Source organism: Nesoenas mayeri (assembly GCF_963082525.1).
Source record: "Nesoenas mayeri genome assembly, chromosome: 20".
NCBI lineage: Eukaryota > Metazoa > Chordata > Aves > Columbiformes > Columbidae > Nesoenas > Nesoenas mayeri.
The window spans coordinates 4,599,448-4,621,107 of NC_137569.1; the positions used below are offsets into that span (position 1 = coordinate 4,599,448).

A 21,660-nucleotide genomic window follows, 5' to 3' on the forward strand; every position below is an offset into this window, starting at 1 on the left:
TAAGAAATTAGGAGCTCTGTAATCAGCAGAATTATTGAAATTTGGTGTCCTAGGGCTTTCTATTCCCTTCCAAAGAATGGAAAGCCCAAGGTCCCAGTGGTTGGTACTGGGAAAACTTGAAATTGCCTCTTATAGACTAGGCAGGGGTCAAGGGAAGAGAGGAGATTCCTGTAATGCTGCTGGATTGACAAGAAAACCTGAATGCTCAACTGAAATTGGCTGAATAGGATAAACCTAAAGCAGAGTAAAGTTTTGAAGTTTTAACTGATTGTACTTAATATTTCAAGTACAGCAGCATCTAAAAGTAGTCATGACTAGTGCTTTATCAAGATAGATACCTAATGGAGACCTACAAGATCGAACCTTGCAGCAGTTGCGGCTGGTCTGATCCAAATCATGCAGAACAATATATATGGGTTGATCCCTTGAATTAACTGTTCTGTCCCTCTCTATTTTGAAGTCAGCTTTCTGTTTGTTTTTTTCCTCTTTGACAATTTGAATACATTTTTATTTAGTTGAGTTTTTTAATATATTTCTAATTTTGCGGCAATGGTGTCATGTGCTGCCTTTGAAAATTGTTCCTCTTCTTTCATTACTTTCTCCGTAGCTATTTAAGGATATTTTCCGCAGAAGATCAACGCCAGACTGGGTGCTTGGCCTGGATGTAAGAACCTTGGGCATGTCCTGGTGAAGTGTCTGCAGCCACTAGATGGCACGTTTTCGGTCTGTTGGTATGATTAAAGGATAAATAATATTAAGTGTTTCTTTAATAGGAGAAAATGCATGCCATTGACAGTAGTGATTAAGTTCTATTAAACAGTTGTTATTTTGGACACCAGGTGATTAGTATATTCAAACCACTTCATTTCCAGATCTTGGCACCTTCGTCATTACTAACTCAAATCATAAAGTTCAGTGAATCAAGTTGTAAATAGTTTTATTGGTTCCGTGTTGGAAAAAAACTGAGGGTTGTGAAATTCTTTGATGATTTAAAGTGACGTATTTCCTAAGCCCTTGTATTTCTATTTCTGCTCTTTATTTGATTATTCATCAGTGCAGAAATTCTAAAGTGTTTCTGCCTTTGCAAGCACTAAAACCAACATGCTTATTGAGAGTAAGGAGTTGTGTTCCTAGAACAAATATGCCAAATGGTGAGAGTTTGAGTTTTGGAATAAGATGCACACTACTGCCAACATGGCATAGTTAACTGAGGGAGGAATTACCTCCAGGGCCGAGAGTGGAACTGCTTTTACAGCTTCTGGAGAAAGGTCCTTATTTACATACATGCTGATGACTGTTGGATAAAACACAGGACCTTTGTTTTCTGTTGACTGGTATTTTGTTTTCTGAAAATATTTGTCATCTTTTTGAGAATTATTTTATGTCCATCATATAACACTTCCTTCAAAGCAAGTTTGTTCATGTTTGTATTGTGGTGGTGGTGTTTGTTTTTTAATGAAAGCTTAGGAATTACATTTTAAGATCTGTATATATTTTAGGGTTTCAGTGCTATACCGTAAGGCTTGAAATTAATTTTAATAGCTTTTAAGTGACTGGGAGCACATTTTTGCTTTTTCCAAACCAACTGGAAGTTTAAAAAGACATGCGGGATTTATCCTGTTTTGGCTTTAGAAGTGTCATGTGTTCTGTTAAGTCTGTTTATGATTTCAGGGCTCAATGAAGTGACTCTTGCATCACTTACACACCACTGTACAAATTTCTGCCAAGATGTCTCTGAAGTGCCTTCCTCAAAGGCAAGCTATTTTCATCGTTGTATTACCCTGCTTGAAATTCACCTGGTTTTCTGCTGGGGTCCTGTGTTTTAGAAATTTATATGTTTACCAGGATAAGTCCTTCACGTTCTCTTGATGTACATGCGTGTGCCTGTAGAACGTGTGTGTTTGTGTGTCTGGGCAAGGCAGCACCATAACTCCAGGGAAAACAGAGGAGGTGACTGCGAGTCACCCACTTACTCACTGGCATATACTGTGGGAAACCTGCATTTTGTGGTTTTGTACGGCCCTTGCTTTTTAGAGAAGGGAGGCAAGAAAGCAGACGTCCCCCTCTCATTAACAAATTTATCACTTACAACCCTTATGTAAAACAAACTCAGTGTCAACTCTGAAATGAAGAGCTGCATTGGAAATCACACCTAACTACAGCAGGTGCTGAGCTGGCAGTTTCACAGAAGATTGTGAAATTTGATCATACAATGGGAAATTGAGCCACTCCTTGAGGGCAATATCTGGAAACATAATGGGGAACCACCCTTCAAAGGTGATCTGTGTAATAATGGGGCTTAGAAACACTTTCTACCTGCTTTGCTTAGAAAATTATTAACATTTTCAATAGTGTTATTGGGTTTTGCACAAGTACACTATATTTAGCTGTACCTCAACTAGTCGTGCTCTCAGACACACCCGAGGCAATAAACTGCCCAGTACGTACTTGCTGCTACCATCACTTCAAGGTGGAAACTATTAATGAAGTTTTCTGTCCTCTTTATGTCCCAGTATTATTGTTAGTTTTTATTCTCTGTCTACAGATGGCAGCTGTTCACCTGTCTTCTTCTGGAAACTGGGCATTTGTCTACCCCTTGAGTAACTTTCGCTGCAGCCATTTTCTGGTAAGTCTCCAACCTTTATATACTCATACATGCTAATTAACATGGAACACCCAGCATTATTGCATTGGCCCTATGACATTCTGTGCTACTTGATGTGTCTCTGCTTTCTTCTTGAGATTGCCATAAAGATTGCACCTGCGCTCCTGCATTTACTTATGCACACCACAGCCTCTGAATAATGTAGACTAATAGAAAAGACTTCAAAGAATCATAGCACAGTTTTAAAGGGCTGGAAAGGAGAGGCTGATGGGAAATGTTATAAGAATTCAACATTTCCTGCTTAGCTAAGCAGTAGTTTAGAAGGACATGTAAACTATGTGCAAGTATTTCAAAGAAAGCAAAAAGCAAACAAAAGCTACGCACACTGCCCTGATGCTGCAGACAAAGAGTGAAAAAGGGAGAGGTCTGCAGCAAATCATTTGCTTGAGTTTATCACTTCATTAGGTACTCAGACCCAGGGTGAGGAGGATAATGAAAATATTTAGATGGTTATGGATGTTATTTGATAGAGGTAAATGCAAAGGGAAAGAAGGTGAGTGGTTTAGCAGTGACCTGAGCAAGTCATTATGTGATTGAAATCAATTACCCAGGAGCTCATTAGCAAAACAGAATAAATGTCCTTCCTTCTTGTGCTGTGGATATTCTGTTGGATCCCTATCACATATCAAATCAAAACACTATCTTTCAAATCCACTGGAGGGTTTCTACCAGACTATTCTTCCTGACACAGTGATTTTTTCCAGAGCAACTGTCCTTCTCAGGCCAGTGAGAGGGAATCGATGATCAACAGATACCGGAATTGTCTTTACAGTTGGAACTGGAGAGAAACTACTGCAGGTCAGTCAATTCTAACATTTTATACATCAAATATACTCTGCAGTTTGTCCTTGTGTCCTAATAATTAGCACAGAGAAAGAAACAAGGAATATTTTGAAGAGCGTGTATGCTATTTTAGAGTGAAATTCACTCACATTCACTCATTGAACCAGTATGGTTCAAGTGTGATTTCAGAACTGCAATAGACTTTGTGCAAAACTTAGGCAGGAAACAACAGAACAAAGTATTTAGTGCAAAGTTCAGGGCCCCACATATCTGATGTCTAAACCCAGCCTCCTTTATGGTACTAAGCGCTTGATTTGGCAAAGTGTCTTTAGATACTCCAGTATCTTTGTCAGTTTGGTCATTGGGAGTCTATGTGTTACTGAAAGTCAGTTCCAGCAGAATAGGAATTCAATATTTAACAGTATAAGGGACTTTTGAAAAGGAAGATCTTGGTTTTGAGAGTCCAAGAAAATTAGACTCTTAGTAATAAAGTAATTATTACCTTAGCATAATTGATTTTCTCTTACTGTTATCTTCTCTATTTCAAGATATTTTAAGGAAGCACACAGACAAGCAGTTGCTACATGGAAGACAGAAGGAGAAGCAGTCATATATAACAGGAAAAATCTCCATAACACAGGATGTTCATAAAAAAAATCTTTAATTTGAACATATATATTTTAGGACACATGGATTCTCCCTTTCTCAAGACAATATTGCTATTCCTATCATGACCTTACAGGCTGTGATCTTACATAAATAACAATGGGAAAGATGTTCTAGGAAAATACGGTCTTTTACATTCAGAAGTGGACTGCAAATAAATATGTTTCAAAGTAGTAAAACGGGCTGACAGGATGTGATTTGTCTGTAATCATCCAACACACACCTTGCTGTGAATGCCCATGGAGTATATAACAATCGCGTACATTTTGTATGTATACACAGAGGCCTGTATACTAATACACAGGTGAATATTCATTTTAGTTGTGACAACATACAGATATGTGCATGAAATCAGGTACATAGAGTCTCTCTCCTTCCTTTTGTATACACACCTCTGTCTTCTTTCTTCTTTCGCACTGCACATTTCAAACTTCACAAGTAGAGCTTGAGAAGTGATGGTTGTTAGTGCTTGGGGAAAAAGTACCCCTGCAGAGACAGAAAATCTAAAGATACCTGGAACAGTTGAAAAGCCAAAGGTTACATTTTCTTACTGCTGGGGTAACAAAATTGCCTGCTAAACAGCGCTGTTAGGCAATTTTATTACTGCTGTCAACTGAACGATTTTGCTCGTAGGTGGCTTGTCCTTTTTCACAGAATGTGCCTGTCTCTTAACTGCTGCATTGGCAAAACTTGTGCAGATGATGGTCTTGCTCTCATTGCAGTTCTGACAGCAACAGCTGGTGGTTCCTTCGCCTCTCCATTTTATGGACATTTACCTGTCTTATTTGCCCAAGATGGGTAAGTTTGCAGTTGGAACAAAGATGAAGCCCAGGTGTTGAGGGCTAGGGTTATCGTCAGAATTCCTATGATGTTGAGTACAAACCCAGCTTTGGCCTAGAGTTGTAAGAGAAAAGCATTATTAGTTGAACTGAGTACTTTTTTCCTTCCCTGCTGATTAGGGTTGTTTGTATGGTTAGGTTTTCTCTTTGGCCTTCTTTCACAACTCCATCAGAACTCCATCAAATTACATTTAAGCTGGTTTTCTTCACAAATATAATTTGTATTAGGGGAAAATATGTTTCCTTTGGATAAAACTCTTAAACTAGAAGCCCTGAAGTCCTTTTAATCCACTTATGTAGGACTTTCTCTTCTGACCTGGCATCTGTCTCTAAAGTTACTTTGGATTTCTTCTTGCATTAATTATAAATTAGAAAAGTTATCAAGAGATGTGGCATCCTTGTCTGTCTTTCCTTAACACCCTGAGCAAAAGCATCAGGGCAGCCTAGTGAGATGTGTTAGGCCTTCCCCTGTCCCTGCAGGAGGGCTATCAGAATGGCAGGACTCTTTGGTATCCCTATGATTTACTTTTGGGCTTTTCAAACAATTAGACGTTGCCATTTCTCATTGACAGCAAGCTCTTGTTGGAATACCTTCAAGAGGCCTTGGGTGTTTATTCAAAAGCTCAGTAGCATCTTTATAAAGCTCTTTGTATATAGTAGAGTCAGTGTGACCCTTTATTAGTTCACACATACGTTCTTCTTCCCACTCAACTTTAGCTGAGGACAGTGAGTTTTCTAACACTCTTTCAAGAAGAACCAATATCAGAAAAAGGGAAGATCTAAAAACTCTGAAAAGAATGTGCTTTTTCTCACCATGTCTATAACTTTGAGTTGTCCATATGAGAAGACGATGGCATTAGGAGGAGTGGCCACTGGGAGCATGAACGCCAATGATGCAGAAACCGTACAGGGCAGCATGACATAGAGCGGATTGAGGCAGATCGCTTCAGCCTGTGCAAGAAAAGAGAACAAAGATGATGGTTTCGATACACAAAAATGCATAGAAATCTTTTGGCAGAAGACTGATTGTATTTGTCTTGTTCTTTCGCAAACGCTGCAGCCACGCATATTTTGGTTCTGCTTTAGAAAATTGTAGCCAACGTCTTTTTGCAGCAAATGCAAGAATTTATTTTTGTGGTCAGTGCTTTGTGTTCCTGATTGTGGATTCTGATCACTGCTGCACTATAAATTAATAATGACTGTTGTACTCAACATTAAAACCAGGCACAAAAAATGAAAAAATGTAGAGCGGCTTCAAACTGGTTAAGAACAAAGTTAAGTTATCAGAGGAAACAGGGGAGCCCAATCTCTGAAGATGAGTGGATCAGTTTAGGGGTTTGCTGGAGTCTGTGGCCTATGCAGAAAGATTTTGGTGGAACTTATTCCAGTTTCTATCTGGAAACAGCTTTTCACACAGCAGAACCGTGTCTACCCCAGCAACAGGAATCTGCTGTGGAAATGCAAAAGTCTGAATTAGGTCATAGAGCTTGACTAATGCTATCGCCTTCAGAGCCTTCTGGAAGGCCAGTGGTCGAGTGAAATACAGTAATGGAATATTGCAGGGAAGGAAATGCTGCTGCTGTCTCCATGCAGAACAAATCAGAAAAAACAAGTACAGCTGACAGTGACCTCATGAGGTTGTCTAGGCCAGAAGGCAAAGTCTCATATGCCAATGAATTTAATCACTTTATTTTTCACCAGCAATGATTTTAGAAAGCACAGTGTATGTGAATATATATGCATGCACACACATATTTTTGTGTCTCGTATTCCTGATCATATATACAAACCAGTGCTTTGCTATGTCAGCCAGTTAGATTTTATAATTGAGCAAATGTATGCTTGGAGCAGAGTCAAAAGCTGTTCTTATTAGAGTATTTTGAAATGCTGGAACTTACCATTGAAGCCACAATAGGGAGGAAGAGGGTAGTGGTGGCCACATTGCTGGTGCACTCTGTGAACATGGCAACAAGGAGGCACAGCAGGAGAGCAATAGCTGGAGGAGGGATTTGCTGCAGAGGAGTCAGTTTGGTACCTAACCATGAAGACAGACCAGATTCCTGTAACAGAGGAAAGAGGGCTGTCAGGATAGTAGACTGGGGAAGAAATAGATTTGTTCTAATCCCAGGACTCCTTCTGAGGGTGGTGAAGTCTGTCCTGCTGCCACTAGTTGAGGAAATGCGCGTTTGGTGCTACCAGTGTGCCATCTTGTGTTCTGGGAGAGCACACCTGAAAAGCGACATGAAAAAGGCTCAGGAAATACCAGGTGAGCAAAGGAATGTTACCTCGCTGCCTTTGGCTAAGGCAAAGCCACCTCCCAGCAAAAACACAATGTTCCATGGCATTTTCTGGTGAACTGTTTTCCAGTCCAAGAGAGCTGGAGGTGCTCGGATTTTTGGCTTGCTGCCTAAAATTCAAAATGATTTTATAAGTCATGTTACATTCCCTGAAAAAAGGGGGACTTCTTGGTGGGAGGTGAGTTTGTCTGAACATCAGGAAACACTTCTGTCAGCAGCATCAAGTAGAGAGCGGAATTATCTCCCAAAGCAAGTGGTGGGAGCCTCAACAAGGATTTTAAAACTTGACTTGCAAAAATACTAATGAATGATCTCTGGCTGCTCCAAGAGGCATAGTAGAATAAAGGTAAGAGCGAATTAAAAGTATAGCAACGTTTCTGCAGAACTGTATCCATTTCTGTTAAGTCTCCTGTAAATTCCAGCTTCAGAAGCTTTTATATCTCTGTATACTAGTGTCTGTAACACTGCTGGGATATGAGTTTCCTGCTTAGTTAAATTACAAGAAACAGAGAACTTTTATGGGATACATGTTTGCTTAGCCTAAAGCATACAGATATAGCTATGCAGGAAGAACAGTTTGAAATCTTCTTTAATGTTTGAAATTTCCTTCGTAAATCTAAAACGTAAATCTTCTACATTCAAAAACCTATTCTGACAGTTGATTTTTGATGCCTTCGGTAAACTTACCTGTTTGTTTGTCGTTGTTAGAAATGCTGGAAGGGATGATGAACAACAGAACTGAAATGAAGATGACAACTGTAGCGTCAGTGACATAGCTGCAACAGATCAGTCAGAAATTTAGTTGAGCTATTGTTTTCATTTTTATGAAATATAGCCTACTTCATTTTTGTTCAAAGTGAGGAGGAAAAGTGGTGATACCTTGTACCATTTTTGTTGAAAAGAACTGTTGCCCAACCTTGTATGAACCCAGGGTCTCGTGTAAACCAGAGCAGTACCAGTAGTATGAAGAGGATCAAAACTGCTATTTCTGGAAATTTCATTGAGCCCAATTTCTTGCACTCTTCCTTTATAATGTTATAGGCGTGTTGCTCCTTGACCTTTTCAGAAGCACTTGAAGCACAACCAAAATTCTTCCGAAAACTAGAAAAAAATGGACAAGAAATATCAGAGAAATTTGCCAGATATCCTCAGAGTTGATAATCCGGATTTTATATTCAGTTGCATTGTCTTTTAAATGTATTGATATATGCACATAGAGATGATATATAAATTACTATCAGCATGAGCAGCCATTGGTGTTGTATAGTAACTGGGTCTGTAGAAGCTCCCGTCACAAAGGTATTTACCAGCTCTACGTAGAAATCAGTTTCCTGGTTTGAAGCACAACAATCTTTCAGGACATGAAGGCAACTCTGCAGAGTAGTTATATGCAGTTGTAACTTCCTATTTTCAGCTGCAGAGTATATTTAGCTGGGATTTGATCAGGTTTCTTGGAGAAAATGTTGGAGTATTTGAGCAGATACTTGGTATGCTGTTCTGCTAGTCTCTGTTCTGTTACCTGTGAGGACTTTCTCACTTTCGGACTTTCAAGTTTAGGCTCATCAGTAAAAGTATCACTTGTGTTATAACATGTAATAAATACTTGATAACAGGCCTGTCAGCTGTATCACAGTCTGTAAATTACTTACTTAAAGCCCAAGTACAGTATCTGCAGCCAAATCCATGTCAAAACCAGTAACACGATCACGGTGGGGAAGGCAAAGGAGAACCAAGAGGCAAAGTTGATGACATTGTCATTGTTAGGAAAGAGCCTGTGAAATGCAGATGGCTGTTAGTATCCAAAATTCTGTATTTAATGATTCAGAGAAGTGGAGTCCTGGGAGGCCTACTAAGGAAGATAAGCTAACTTCCCAACAAAGTTACCAAACTGATATTTTCCTTCTCTGTGCTGGCTGGAAGTGAGCAGAATGAGGCAGTTTAGTGGGTCTGTAATCCCAAATTCAACCCAACTTACTCAGCAACTTGTCCCTGCAGTATCAGATTTGGTGTTGTCCCGGTCAGAGTTGCAATCCCTCCGATACTGGCTGAGTAACAAATACAGAGAGACATCCCCTTGCAGAATTTCTTGTGTTTCTCATCTAGCAGATTTTCATTTATCTTTTTATCTTCCTCGACTGTCATGACATGACTATTTCCTACATCTCAAGACAGAAACAAAAGAGTTATAGAAGACCAGATAGAAAGAGATCTTGCACCTGCATAATTCAGTAGTTCAAGGCTATGGCACAATGGGATCAGAGCTGAAGGAGCCAGGTTTCTTCATTTGTTGTTTGGCAGCATTGTTAATTATTTGACCTTCTGTTTTTTTTCAGAGGAATAGAATTTGAAATGTGTGATAAAGTCTGAACATACTGCTGACACTTCTCAGTGAACTAGGGCAAGGTCCGAACTGCACACGGTGGGGGGAGAGGTGAGAATTCAGGGAGGTACAACAGAGTCAGAGGAGCTGGACTGGGGGAAACTCGTTCTATACCAGCACCTGACTGCTGGCACTGAGATTTATATTCAGAAACACTTGAGTCATCTCAAAGATGGGGTGAGGGCAAGGCAGCTGGGAAGGAGATATTGTTGTGTGATTCTGTATCTTTGGATTAGAAAGATCATTTTAATCCCTAACCTTCTGGCATGAAATAGGCCACAAATTTTCCCTTGGAAACTCCCTATTTTATCTGGTAAGTTACACAGTAGATAATAATTGAACTAAAATATATAGGGAAATATCAAGCCAAATGTAAAGGCTTCCGATAAAGTAGACTTTATGCATTTTGTTGTTTAATTGATTGGTTATCATCGCCTCGTATTTTCAATCTATTTCTAACTTCAGCCAAGTCTTATTGTGCTTTTATCTGGTTCATGGAAGAGCATCATAAATGCTGTTTGATACAGTTAGGTACATTCTGCTTTTAATATTTACTTGCAACTATAATGACCGTGAAGAAAGCATCAGGTTATCCTCCGTTATCCCAAAGAGTAAAACACGCATGACCCACTCACCTTTTTTCTCTGTTTCTCTGGAGCTCTCTGGTTTGGTTGCCTCTTCCTGCAGTTCAAAGGCTTTATTGATGTTTTCAGACACTTGGCCAGGTGTACTAGACTCCGTTTCAGACTTGTGCAACTGTTCCAACACTGCTTGTGCAATTGGGACCATCATGGCAGTGGTGGCAGTGTTGCTGATCCACATCGACAGGAAGGCAGTCACAACCATGAAACCCATGAGAAGTCTGAAATGAAAACGTTTGAAATAGGCTGTTCAGAACTCAGGGCTGCAATGCCCTTTTTTTCATCGTTTGTTGTTGTTAAATTCACACATAGTGCTTCTTCTTACCCTGGTCTGCTTTGTGAATGACACAGGAAGATTTCACCTTATTTCCTGTGTGCAATTTCAACCAATTGTGCTTTTACAGTCTTATGACTAGGGAAGTGGAGGCTGGTATCTTGGAGCAAACAGTTCATCTAGTCAGTATCCTGCTTATTCTGCATTCTATATTGAGACATACCATCTCAATAACACATGTCAATGTATTGTCATATATTCTGAAGAGGAATTGCAAGCTGAATTTGATCCCAAATGGCAATCAGTTTAAGCCATAAGGAAGATGATCTCTTTTTTTTTGTAATTTTATCCCACCTCTATTCAAGATTCTCTTCTTACTCATATAAAATTCTAATCCTTGTTTTGGTATTACTCTGTTATTTGTCTCAAATAGAGATGTAGGTTAGGTATTAAATGAAAAGCGTTTTATCTTATATGCATTTTTATTCTATTGCTTTGCAATTTCCTTCTATATTCCATCTTATGATCTGAGACAAATTAAATAGGGCCATGTAGCCTCTGCATAGCTTACAGTTCTCGTCTGGTAAACATTTGTTGTTTTCAAAACAAGCATCCCACATTTTCTCTTCTCTTTGCAATCAGTGTAATGGCTAAATAGTGTATGTTTTCTGTGTTTCAGCTGCAGTCTTTCCTGGTTCTCTAAAGCTGTGCTTCGGGCCAAGCCTGGCAGCACCCTTCTCTTCTCAGAATTGACTCTCTCTTTGGTATTTCTCTACCTAAAGCCATTTGGAATTTAAAAAAGAGGCACCAGGTCTGTAACACAATGAAGGATGCCCATTTGTAAGGTTTGTTTAGGTGCTAACTCACTTGGACCGTAGAAAAGCGTTTGTAGGATATGATTTGCAGATTCACATAGGAGGCTACAGGCAACTCTGAGATAGGAACTAATGCCATAAAGTCCTTTATCCCACAACATTTTCACGACTGTTACTCACAGGGCTGGTCTGACACCAGTGATAAGCAAAACCCACAGAGCAATGCGCTTGTGCAGCTGCCAGTTCTCAATAGCAATGGCCATCAGCAGTCCCCCAATAGAAAGCATATTGGTGTCCTTCAGGTACTCCTGGCAAGTCTGGAACATGGAACATGGGAGAGAAAATATTGACACGAAACCGATGCTCAGAGAGAAGGCACCTTCTGCGGGAGGATCTTGACCTAGACACATCATCACGCAGTAAGTATGGATTGGATCTAGACAGTGAATTTGCTTTGATTTCAGATTTGCGGCTCCACCCAGAGTTCATTCTGAGCTCATGTAAGTTGTGTTCCACAGAGAGGACAGTATATTCCCTCTGTAACTATAGCACAATTTGCTCTTCTTTGCACTACAGTCGAGAAATCACCCTGGAAATATTCCCAGAATAACAGAAGCTGACCAATAAATACATAGGCAAACACATATAGAGATCTCTTACTGTTGTTGAATCCATGATGTTCATTAGTGGGAACAGCAGGACAGGAAAAAGAGCTGTGACAGCCACCGGCAAGGCTTCCGTGCACCAAAACAGGGCCATGACGATGATAGTGTAACCGCATTGGGCCTCCTGACAGAAGAGTACATGCAATCAGAACAGACTGTACAGCTCACTTAGGCTTTGAGAAGGCAACAGCCCATAATTGTGTTCATTATCTGATAAAGGGATTTGAGAAAGTGTTGTTTTCTATCTTTCCCATCTATCCTCCTACCTGTGCAGATCCTAATCAAATGACAAATTATTTGACCACCTCATCAGAACAGTGAGGAAAAGGTTGGGGTCTCCAACAGAGAGAAACAAGCTGAGGAAAAGAAACAAATCAGTGGCTTTTAACCCTTCATGATAAGGAATTAGCAGCCCCTGCACAGATTTCTTGATTTTGCTGATGATGGTATTTTCTTTTTATGTTTTTGTCTTTGAGTTGCAGAAATAGTTACTGATCCAGTCAAGCTTTCTCCATCTTTTTTCTCTGCATGTTTCAGGACGTGACCCAGATGAACCCCAACTAATTTCAACAGCCTGGATTCCTTGTGCTGTAAATACTTTTATCTATTTTTCATTGGATTTTTAGCTTAATACAGATTTTGAAAGGCTCACTGACAGACCGGTCACAGATCAGTTTCAGCTTCCACTGACTATGACTTATTTATTTGAAGAAAGTATGATCCTTTATTTCATGTTACTCCTTTTTTTGTTTGTTTATTTCCTGAGAAAACATTGATTTAGTTCTGCTTTGGACAACCACTCCAAATCTTATGTAAAAATATTTAACTCAGTCTCATACACTAAAAAGATTCAAAACAAGATGTCACAACAGATTTTTACATGGCTGGGCTGATGAAGAAAGCAAGAAAAAGTAACGTTGCAGGTTATAGTGTTGCCCGTGTTTTGGAACTAGCACAATAATGAGCACCAGCAAATGCAAGGGATGAAAAAAGTGGTTGTGTGGTCTTGGATCAGGGTTGTCCACAAAAAAATACTGGACAGTATGAATGAAAATGTAGTGATGCTTATTGAGAAAAGACGTTTACAGAGAAGCAAACCAAGGAGCTGGAATAGTGTCCAGCAAAATCTAACTTGTGATGCTTTAGAACGTGCTTGGGACTTGTGAACATGGTGTGGAAGTTACAGAGCTGGTGAAGGGAAGGGTTGAGCAGGGGAACTGAGTAGTCTGGGGGAAAGGAAGATAGATAGCAACCTGGGTGATAAATTACCAAAGGAACAGAGTCCAAGAAGTAAAACTGAAACACATTCGTGAAGAGATGAAGGGATGGCTTTTTGAGCCTTACTTTTGAATGAGAGCAGTAAGAACTTTAATTGTACATCACATCAAGCACTGAAAGCAATTTCCCATTTCGATGTTCCTTTTTCTCCCATTTTTGTTGTTAAATGATGCCAATGGGTGACTTTTGAGAGACCTTAGCAACATATGGAACATATATCATATGCACAGTGTGAACAGGCTCTCAGTAAAAGTCAGAATAAGGCATTTCACAAAGTCAGTTGTCCTGTAATGACATTCCTCTGGCTTTAGACAAAATCTTTAGCATTGTTTGCTCTCATTTGTAATAGTTTTGTGTCCAGTACTATGTCATTATAGGACAGGTTAATAGCTCGGCAGAATAGAAAAATGTGAAATTCTATCCTGTAACTTGTCTGCTTACAGCTCTGCCTGCTGAGGTACCAGCTTTTCCTGCTCAGCAGTACCGCAAGACAATTCTAACACAAGAAATCTTCTTACAGATTGCAAAGGGAAAAGTCCAGGACCTCTTAATTTTTTGTGTTGTAGCTGACTACATAGAAACCAGAGAGAGTCATTTTCAAAGAGGAACTGAACCAAGACTGCCAAATCATTCCCCAGGCAACACCAAGGATTTATTGTATGGTGACAATGACTCTAGCAAGTAAGTTTGAACACGTGGCCTCAGGACAAAAAAATATATCCCTCTTTCTGGCTACTTAGAACTTTTCTGCTCCAAATCTCTTTTAACTTCTGTAACTCTTTTGCCTCTGGAAAGTTAACTAGCAAAAAGGTACTTTTTCTGTTTTTCTTCTTAGTAAGCTTTTTAGTGATAGTTTAAGCTATTTTATTTGCATAGCAAGGAAATGGGATGACACGCCTGATCAATCCCTACATTTTACCTCAGACTAGTGCCACGCTGTCATTCTTGCTTGTGATCCTCTGGTCATAGCTCCAAAATCTCTGATAACACTCAGAAAAAGAGCTGGGAGGAAGAAGGAGCTTTGGAACAAGCTGCACAAAAAGACAGAGAAGAGCTAGTGAAGAATGAAGCTCAGTGAAGGAGACTAGAAACTGGGAGGCAGCAGGGACTGGGAGATAAGCAGGCAGGCTGAGGCCAGAGTGGAATACACATTATTTTATCCTTATGTATTAGAATTAATTTGTCTGTCTGACCAAGAAAAATACCTCTCCTAGATGGCAACAACAACAAGGACAAAATTAAAGTAAGATGTGAACTGAATACTTCTAGAAAATGAGAAGGGGGGTTAAAACTGAGCCTTAGATTGTAGATTAGGTTGACACGTATGAGCTTCAGCATAGAAAGGACTTTGCTAAATCACTTAGGTGGAAAGCAAAAGCTGAGAAATTGCATGTCACTGGGCATTCTTCTAGAATATGCAATCAGAGATGTAACTGTTCATCCGTGTCCTATTGCTTTTATGTTGCTCCACCAGCCAAAGGGGGCTGCTCAGACAAAAAGCTCTTCGAACAATAAACGAAGGGCGATTCTGTGAAGTGAGAAGGAATCTCTATGTTCTCTTCAGCTCTGTCACTTAAAAGGAACAACTCCAAGGAGGGATTTGGCTCTCAAATTCGATTTAAAAAATTCTTACCTTAGTAGGAACAGCCAGAGGCAGAGGAAGAAACAAGAGGGGTACAAACACTATGATCAGGTATTTCCTGAAGGCCAGGATCATCTGCCAGAAGCCAGCCATGGTGCTGGACCTAGCCCAGCGCTGAGAGGCTTGAGATCTGCTGCTGGAGACTATATAAACACTTGGGAATATTAACCATTGACCTCAGGAGGCTGGGTGTTGTTTTTGGAACTGTAATTGGTGAAAGAAGGGAGAGAACAAAGAAGGGAGGGGACAGCAAGAGTGTCAGATCAGGAACGTTCTTAAGACAATCTTCCTGATAACCGGTAAATCCAGGAGAGAATTAACTCCTTGTGGATCAAGTAGGTTTATTAAAAGCAGCCTGAAATGGTTGACGCTTTGTTTAAAAAAATATTACTATTTTTGTCTTTGATAATGCCTTCTTTGAATAGGTACTGTTATTCCTCTTGTAAAAAAGAGAAACGGCTCCCTCCATAATAGGTTGAAAATAGTTTTAAAAATATGTAGAGTAGAGAACACATCTGCACCTGTAATACTCAAATATAGAGATTAGAAGCATCAACATAAAACGTTATATAAACATCATTGTATCTGCTGAGGAATTCTTTGGGTAGCAAAATCCACTAGAGTAGAGCTCCTGTCACCAGATGTCACATCAAGTCCCTGTGCAGAAAGGAACTTGCAGTCCTTAGCCCCTGCAAGCAGGGTCACACGTCTCTGTGTAATCCCAGGATGACCTTCATGACAATTCTGTTTTCTTCTATTCAAAGAGCAAAAAGGGAAATGTGAAGATTTGGTCAGAACTCAGTTCCTCCCATGTGACAGCCCAGTGGGTTAAAAGAAAGGCTGAGGTCCAAAGATGGAACCTAATAACTTATATCTCAGTGGGTTGGGAAAGACTTGGCTCTAGTGCATTGCTTTGCAAACATTGGCCTATTTTTTTCACCTGATCTTGCAGGTTTATATGCCCAGCTTTGCTATCTTGCAAGGTGTGTTGGGGGGGGGTGGGAATCAAGTGCTATTGCGAAATTACCAGCAATTCTTGTCCCAGTTGCAAGACACTTCCAAAATACAAGCACTTGAATTACTTGGTTCTGTAAATACGTAGGAATGGAATGGAATGGAAGTTTTGAATTCCAAAGGGAATGTCTTGTTATTGTTACTTTGATATCTTTATTTGGTAGATCATGCAAGTTCGCACTTTATATAATGATAACGTTTCCATTTTATTGGTATAAATTGTTTCAGCTCTGTTTATAGCTTACTCAAGCAGAGAAAGAGAAGCACAGGCACGAAGCCATCTGATGCCAGCTCCACTAAGAGCTTCTGCTCTTCTGCTCTCTCATCCCTTCTCTGTTGGGGTTTGTTTCCTTTCAATAATGTGCTTATGACTGAAAACAGTGGGGTTTCAGTTGCCAGAGCTGCAGACTCACAGCTCTCTTGCAGGCTTGATTTAGGCATATTGCTCACAAGAAACAGCATCATTCTAGTGTGTTAAAAATGCTGATTATAACTTTTCCTTTCTTTGGAGATAAGAAAAAGATCAGGTTTTAAGTTTAAATTCAATAAATAACACACCCGGAGTTGAAAGGCACATTTAAAAGATGTATAGATGAGGTTCTTAGGGACATGGTTTAGTGCTAGATTTAGGTTATGGTTGGACTGGATGATCTTAAGGATCTCTTCAGGCAAAATGATTCTGTGATTCTATTCACAGGGCTGCAGAGCCAAGCCCTGCCTCCGGATCTCCTTGTTTGCCACGCAAAGGCAGAGCGCATCCCTTCCTCCTTTTGCAGGAAAACGAGCCACGACCGCTGACAGCCCCCGGTTCCCCGGCGGGGCGGGGCCGCCTGTCCTGGGCGGAGCGCTCCGCGCCCGCCTCCGCCGCCATGGCCGCGCCGCCGCTGCCCCCTGCCCGCCGCTGCCCCCCGCTTGCCAACGTCGAGCCGCTCCTGTTCCTGGCCACCCTGTCCCTCGGCCTGCAGGGCCCGCTCGCCACACAGTACCTGTGGGACCGGCTGGGGACCGAGCGCGGCTACAGCCCCAACGCCACCAGCCCCTCCGGCTGCGGCAATGGCAGCGCTGATGATGACCCTCTGCGGCAGGTGGGAGAGCGGGAGAGGGGCTAGAGGGGTCCAGGGTGCTCTGGGGCAGTGTTGGGGGCCGCTGGTGCACAGTCTTAGATGCCCGTTTCTCTTGCAGGAGGTGGAAGTGCTGGTCTCCCACTGGAACCTCTATATCAACCTAGGAGGCTTCTTCGTTGGTCTCTTCTCCGTGACTCTCTTCGGACCATGGAGCGACAGCGTGGGCCGCCGTCCTGCGCTCATCCTACCAGCAGTGGGGATGGCTGTGCAAGCGGCCGTCTATCTTCTCGTCATGTATCTGCAGCTGCACGTTGCTTACTTTCTCCTTGGGCGCATTTTGAGTGGCCTCATGGGAGACTACAACCTGATCCTGGCCAGCTGCTTCGCCTACGTGGCCGACACCAGCGACAAACGTGCACGTACATTCCGCGTGGCCGTCCTCGAGGCGTGCCTCGGCATCGCGGGCATGCTGGCCAGCATTGGTGGTGGCCAGTGGCGCAAGGCTCAGGGGTACATCAACCCCTTTTGGCTCGTGCTTGCTGCCAGTCTCGCTGCCGCTCTCTATGCGGCCTTCTGTCTTCAGGAATCGGTGAAGCAGCAGAAACCAGCCAAGCTGTTCACACTCAGTCATTACAAAGCTGTCTGCAGGCTGTACACAGCCTCAGAACACCGGAGCTTCAGGCGGCAGCTTGCTCTTTACTCCCTGGCTTTCTTTCTTCTGGTGACGGTACATTTTGGAACCAAAGACCTCTTTGTTCTGTACGAGCTTGGTTCCCCTCTCTGCTGGGCTGCTGACCTCATTGGGTACGGCTCAGCCGCCAGTTACCTGACTTACCTGAGCAGCCTGGGAGGGCTGCGGCTGCTGCAGCTCTGCCTCGAAGACACCTGGGTGGCAGAGATAGGATTATTCTCCAATATTTCGGGACTGGTGGTGATTTCTCTTGCTACTACAACATCACTGATGTTTACAGGTGATGCTGAGTCCTTAAATCCCTATATCCAGGTTTTTAGCTTAGTGATGCCAGTAGATGCAGGAGGGCAGTGTGCTTCTGGGAGTTCAAGCACTTGGAGGAAGTTCTGCCTCCAGTGCAGCCCATGTGCCAACAAAAGTGTGGCTCGGTAACAGCAAAGCTGACCAAACACTGAAGTTGAAAGTGCAACCACGTAGTTCCTGGAATATTAGATTTCCCAGAAGCTATATTATACTACAGACACAGACTGAAGTGCACTGTAAGATGCAGGAGTGTGATTTGGGTCTAAATATAGCAGGACGAAACTGCCTAGAGCTGCAGATTTCTATGATTGACTTCAAAGACTTTATTTTTTAGCTGAGCTTTCTCTAATGTGCTGTTTCTTGCCTACAGGTTATGGGCTTCTGTTCCTTTCCATGGCAGCCACTCCAGTCATCAGAGCCAGGCTCTCCAAGCTGGTCAGCGAGACTGAACAGGGTAAGGAGTGGACCAGTGTGCTTAACCCAGGTCCTGAAACTCTCTTCTTTGGACACTGAGACCAAACAACTTTGGGAGGTTAGGACTTCCCTGGCTCCTTTGGACACCTGTGCCCCTGCATTCACCCTCAGACCCAGGGTAGTATTTTATTTTTTCAGAATAATTGTCAGTTTTCATCCATTAAAACTTGCTACATTTTCAAGACGAGAACAAGAGAAGAAAAGCAGAATGAAAGGTACTGCATTCAGGCTCAGGAATAGTTCTTTCTTCCATCTGTTTCTTTCCAAAGCTTGTACAAGGAGCAAGAGTTAAAATAGATTGTATAATTAGCAGAAAATCGTGATTTTCCTGACTTTTCTGTAGATCAGTAACAGTGGGAAGAAACCCAATGTGGTTAGAGGGTTATATCATTGACCATGGTGAAAGATCATGGATAACCTGTAGGAGGAGCGTAGTTGCCTTTCTTCCAGTAATTTGTTTGAAGACCTTGCACTTGTTAAACTCTGTGCAGGTTTAGGCACAGGCAGGCAAAGGGAAGGAGGGAATCAAGGTGGGAAAGATTAAAAGGTAACTTTACGTAATTTGTGCTTCTTATATTGGATGAAGGTGGTGTGCACTCGATACCACATTTATGGTGCTAAATCTTTAAAGTGCAGGCTTCTCCTTAATTTAATGTTTAACAAGTGATAAGATGTGCTTGGCAGTAAACAGATCCGTATAGCCTTATCAAAAGCATTTGCAATCCAGAGGATATTTAATGTCCCTGGCCAGCTCCGGTGATAATGAGTTCTGGAGCTCAGTGAGGTGGTCCTGGCTGCAGAGGAGCTGAGCTTGCCAGGTTTGGCCTGTCAGGCCAGCAGAGTGAGCCTGATCCAGGCTCCCAGCTCTGGCTTACCACACCTGCTAACGCAGACACTGTTTTTCTGGTGCAAACTCATAGAAAAACTCACGGAATCCCACTGAAGGAGGTGATGTGTTTAAGATGTTTACAGGCAGGGTCATCTCTCCGTTAACCTCTGATATATCTCTTCCAGGTGCTCTCTTTGCGTCCGTTGCCTGTTTGGAAGCGCTGTGTTCGCTCGTGGCTGCAGGAGTGTTCAACTCTCTCTACCCTGCAACCTTGCACTTCATGAGGGGATTCCCGTTTCTCTTCGGGGCTATAATTCTTCTCATTCCAGCAGCTATAATTGGGTAAATTTACTTCAAATTTCTAAACTTTGCTATAGGGCCTGGGAACTGTAACATGAAAAATACTATTTACTCAAGATAGAGACTCTCAGTTCTTGAGGTATATTTGCAGTTATGCTTCTGGAAAGGTGTTTAGTGCCCCAGTAAGCAGAGGTGCAGGTCCACTTCTTCTGGCATCTGAATTGCAGTGATTAACCTACAGCCCAAGTAAATCAGCTGCCAACATTCAACATGCTTCAAAGTCTCATTCCACCCTCAGAGTGGAATCAGAAATCTGGAGTTGAATTTGAAAGTCCTCCTTTATGGGAGAGTTGGAGCTCTTTTAGCAGTCCTTCTTCCTGTGGTTTCTTTACTAATTAAAGCAAAAGTTGTGTCATGATAGAAAACAAAAGTCCCCTGGTAAGTCCTGGGAGAGAGAATGTGTTGGGATTTGCAATAGAAGTACAGCAGCTCCTGGCAGGGTCGTTTTGTTCTCTTCCTTCGAAACTTTAAAACTCATTTCATTCAGCAAGAATCCCAGTGTGCCTTCGTAGGCTCTAACTGTTCATTCCTTCTTAGGTGGATAGAAATCTGGGACTCAAACCATGACTACAGTCACTTCTCAGATGCTTCCCTGACTCCTGCAGACGGCTGAGCAGCAACTTAGCAACAAGGAACTGGCCAGCTTGGCAGCGTCCATCTGCAGACTGCTCTTTATTCTTCTCTTGGAGGACAGACTAGTGTGGGAGGGACACCCTGCTTGTCCTTACTAATTTTTAAATGCCAAATAGTTGGAAATCATGGCTCTGACTACCCACAGGAACTTGATTTGCAGATGTAAATGCCTCCTCGCTATTGTGTTGGCTCATCTGTCAGAGAAAACCCAAGAGATCCAAAACCCAATCAAGAGTAAAAGCTGTTGTTGGCCATTTGCAGGGCCAGTTAGTGGTTTGGGGTTTGGCGGGGAGGGAAGATTCTGTGGCATGTTTTAATGGCGAGAGAGGACTGAATTCTGGTTTAATTACAAAACAATATTCCACTCTCAGTAGTACAGGGTGCAGCAGATGAGTTGCTGGTGTGAGTGAGGCCCAGACCAAAATCTGCAGGGCAAGTCTGAAGCAGAGGCAGTCCAACAGCGCGCTGCTGAGGAGGCTCTGCGCTCCGAATCATTGTAGTATCAATAAAAGTCACACAAACCTTGCGCGCTAGACTGGGCTCCTTCAGAAATCCTTGTGACGAGCAGCAGTTTAGCGCAGGAATGCTATTGCTGTCCTTACTGACTGAGCTGGCTTCAGCTTCGCAAGTCAGAGGTGTCCTGGGGAGAGAATCTAACGCCTGAAGTGCTTGCAAAGAGGAGCGCAGCAGCACGTCCTGCCTGTCGGTCTGCAGCTCAGCCCAGGATTTCAAAGGTCCTTTTGAGAAGTGGTAACTTGTGGGAAAATATTAAGGTGCCAGGTAGGTTCCTGAATTGACAGTCACCAAAACTGATGAAGTTAAGGCTAAAATTGACAAAATCGCTGCTCCCTAACTGAAGACCATTGTGTTATAAATGTGAGGCCCCAAGTGTCATGTGGAATCACTGCTGTGCTTTTGGCAGAGCCAGAAGCCATCCTTCCTCATCGATACACGGCGCTGTCAGGGCAGGCTGGTGTGGGGACAGGACTAGTATCTGCAGAGATAAATTGTTTTGTTGTATTGATACAGGGAATTAACTAATTAATACTTAAAGAACTAACTCAGTACGGGACATAATTTTGTGTCAGTGACCTCACTTTTGCCGCCCCTCTTGGAGTATGTTGATGCTACCAAGCAAACCCCATGTTCACGGTGTTCATAACTGTTCTTTCCAAAACATTAACTGTATTGCCTCAATCCTATGTTCTTCAAAGTGTCATAAAGCAGCAGTTCTGTGTACATTGCGTTGTACCCGCTGTTCAGATGCATGCAATAATGTCCTTGACTGTGAAACTGCTTAGCAGACATGTTACTTTCAGAATGCATAAACCCTCCATTCTCTTTTAT

At 42.0% G+C, this 21,660-nt stretch overlaps 2 protein-coding genes across 2 annotated transcripts; one reads left to right on the top strand and one right to left on the bottom strand.

Moving 5' to 3' along the window:
- Positions 1-2,981: 2,981 nt before the first annotated feature.
- SLC13A2 (solute carrier family 13 member 2) lies at positions 2,982-15,038 on the bottom strand (the record flags this gene model as incomplete). The annotated part of the gene is made up of 13 exons (XM_080356839.1): positions 2,982-3,001; positions 4,891-5,008; positions 5,767-5,904; positions 6,852-7,013; positions 7,239-7,360; positions 7,938-8,026; positions 8,130-8,351; positions 8,900-9,022; positions 9,226-9,406; positions 10,266-10,492; positions 11,541-11,677; positions 12,021-12,149; positions 14,937-15,038. The coding sequence occupies 13 exons, from the start codon at positions 15,036-15,038 to the stop codon at positions 2,982-2,984; spliced, it is 1,770 nt and encodes a 589-aa protein (XP_080212965.1).
- A 1,088-nt stretch (positions 15,039-16,126) lies between these two features.
- SLC46A1 (solute carrier family 46 member 1) lies at positions 16,127-20,402 on the top strand (the record flags this gene model as incomplete). The annotated part of the gene is given in 7 exon segments (XM_080356840.1): positions 16,127-16,132; positions 16,761-16,827; positions 16,830-17,044; positions 17,142-17,994; positions 18,388-18,471; positions 19,506-19,662; positions 20,218-20,402. Coding segments are annotated over 7 exon segments (1,458 nt in total). The 3' UTR covers positions 20,294-20,402.
- Positions 20,403-21,660: the final 1,258 nt, after the last annotated feature.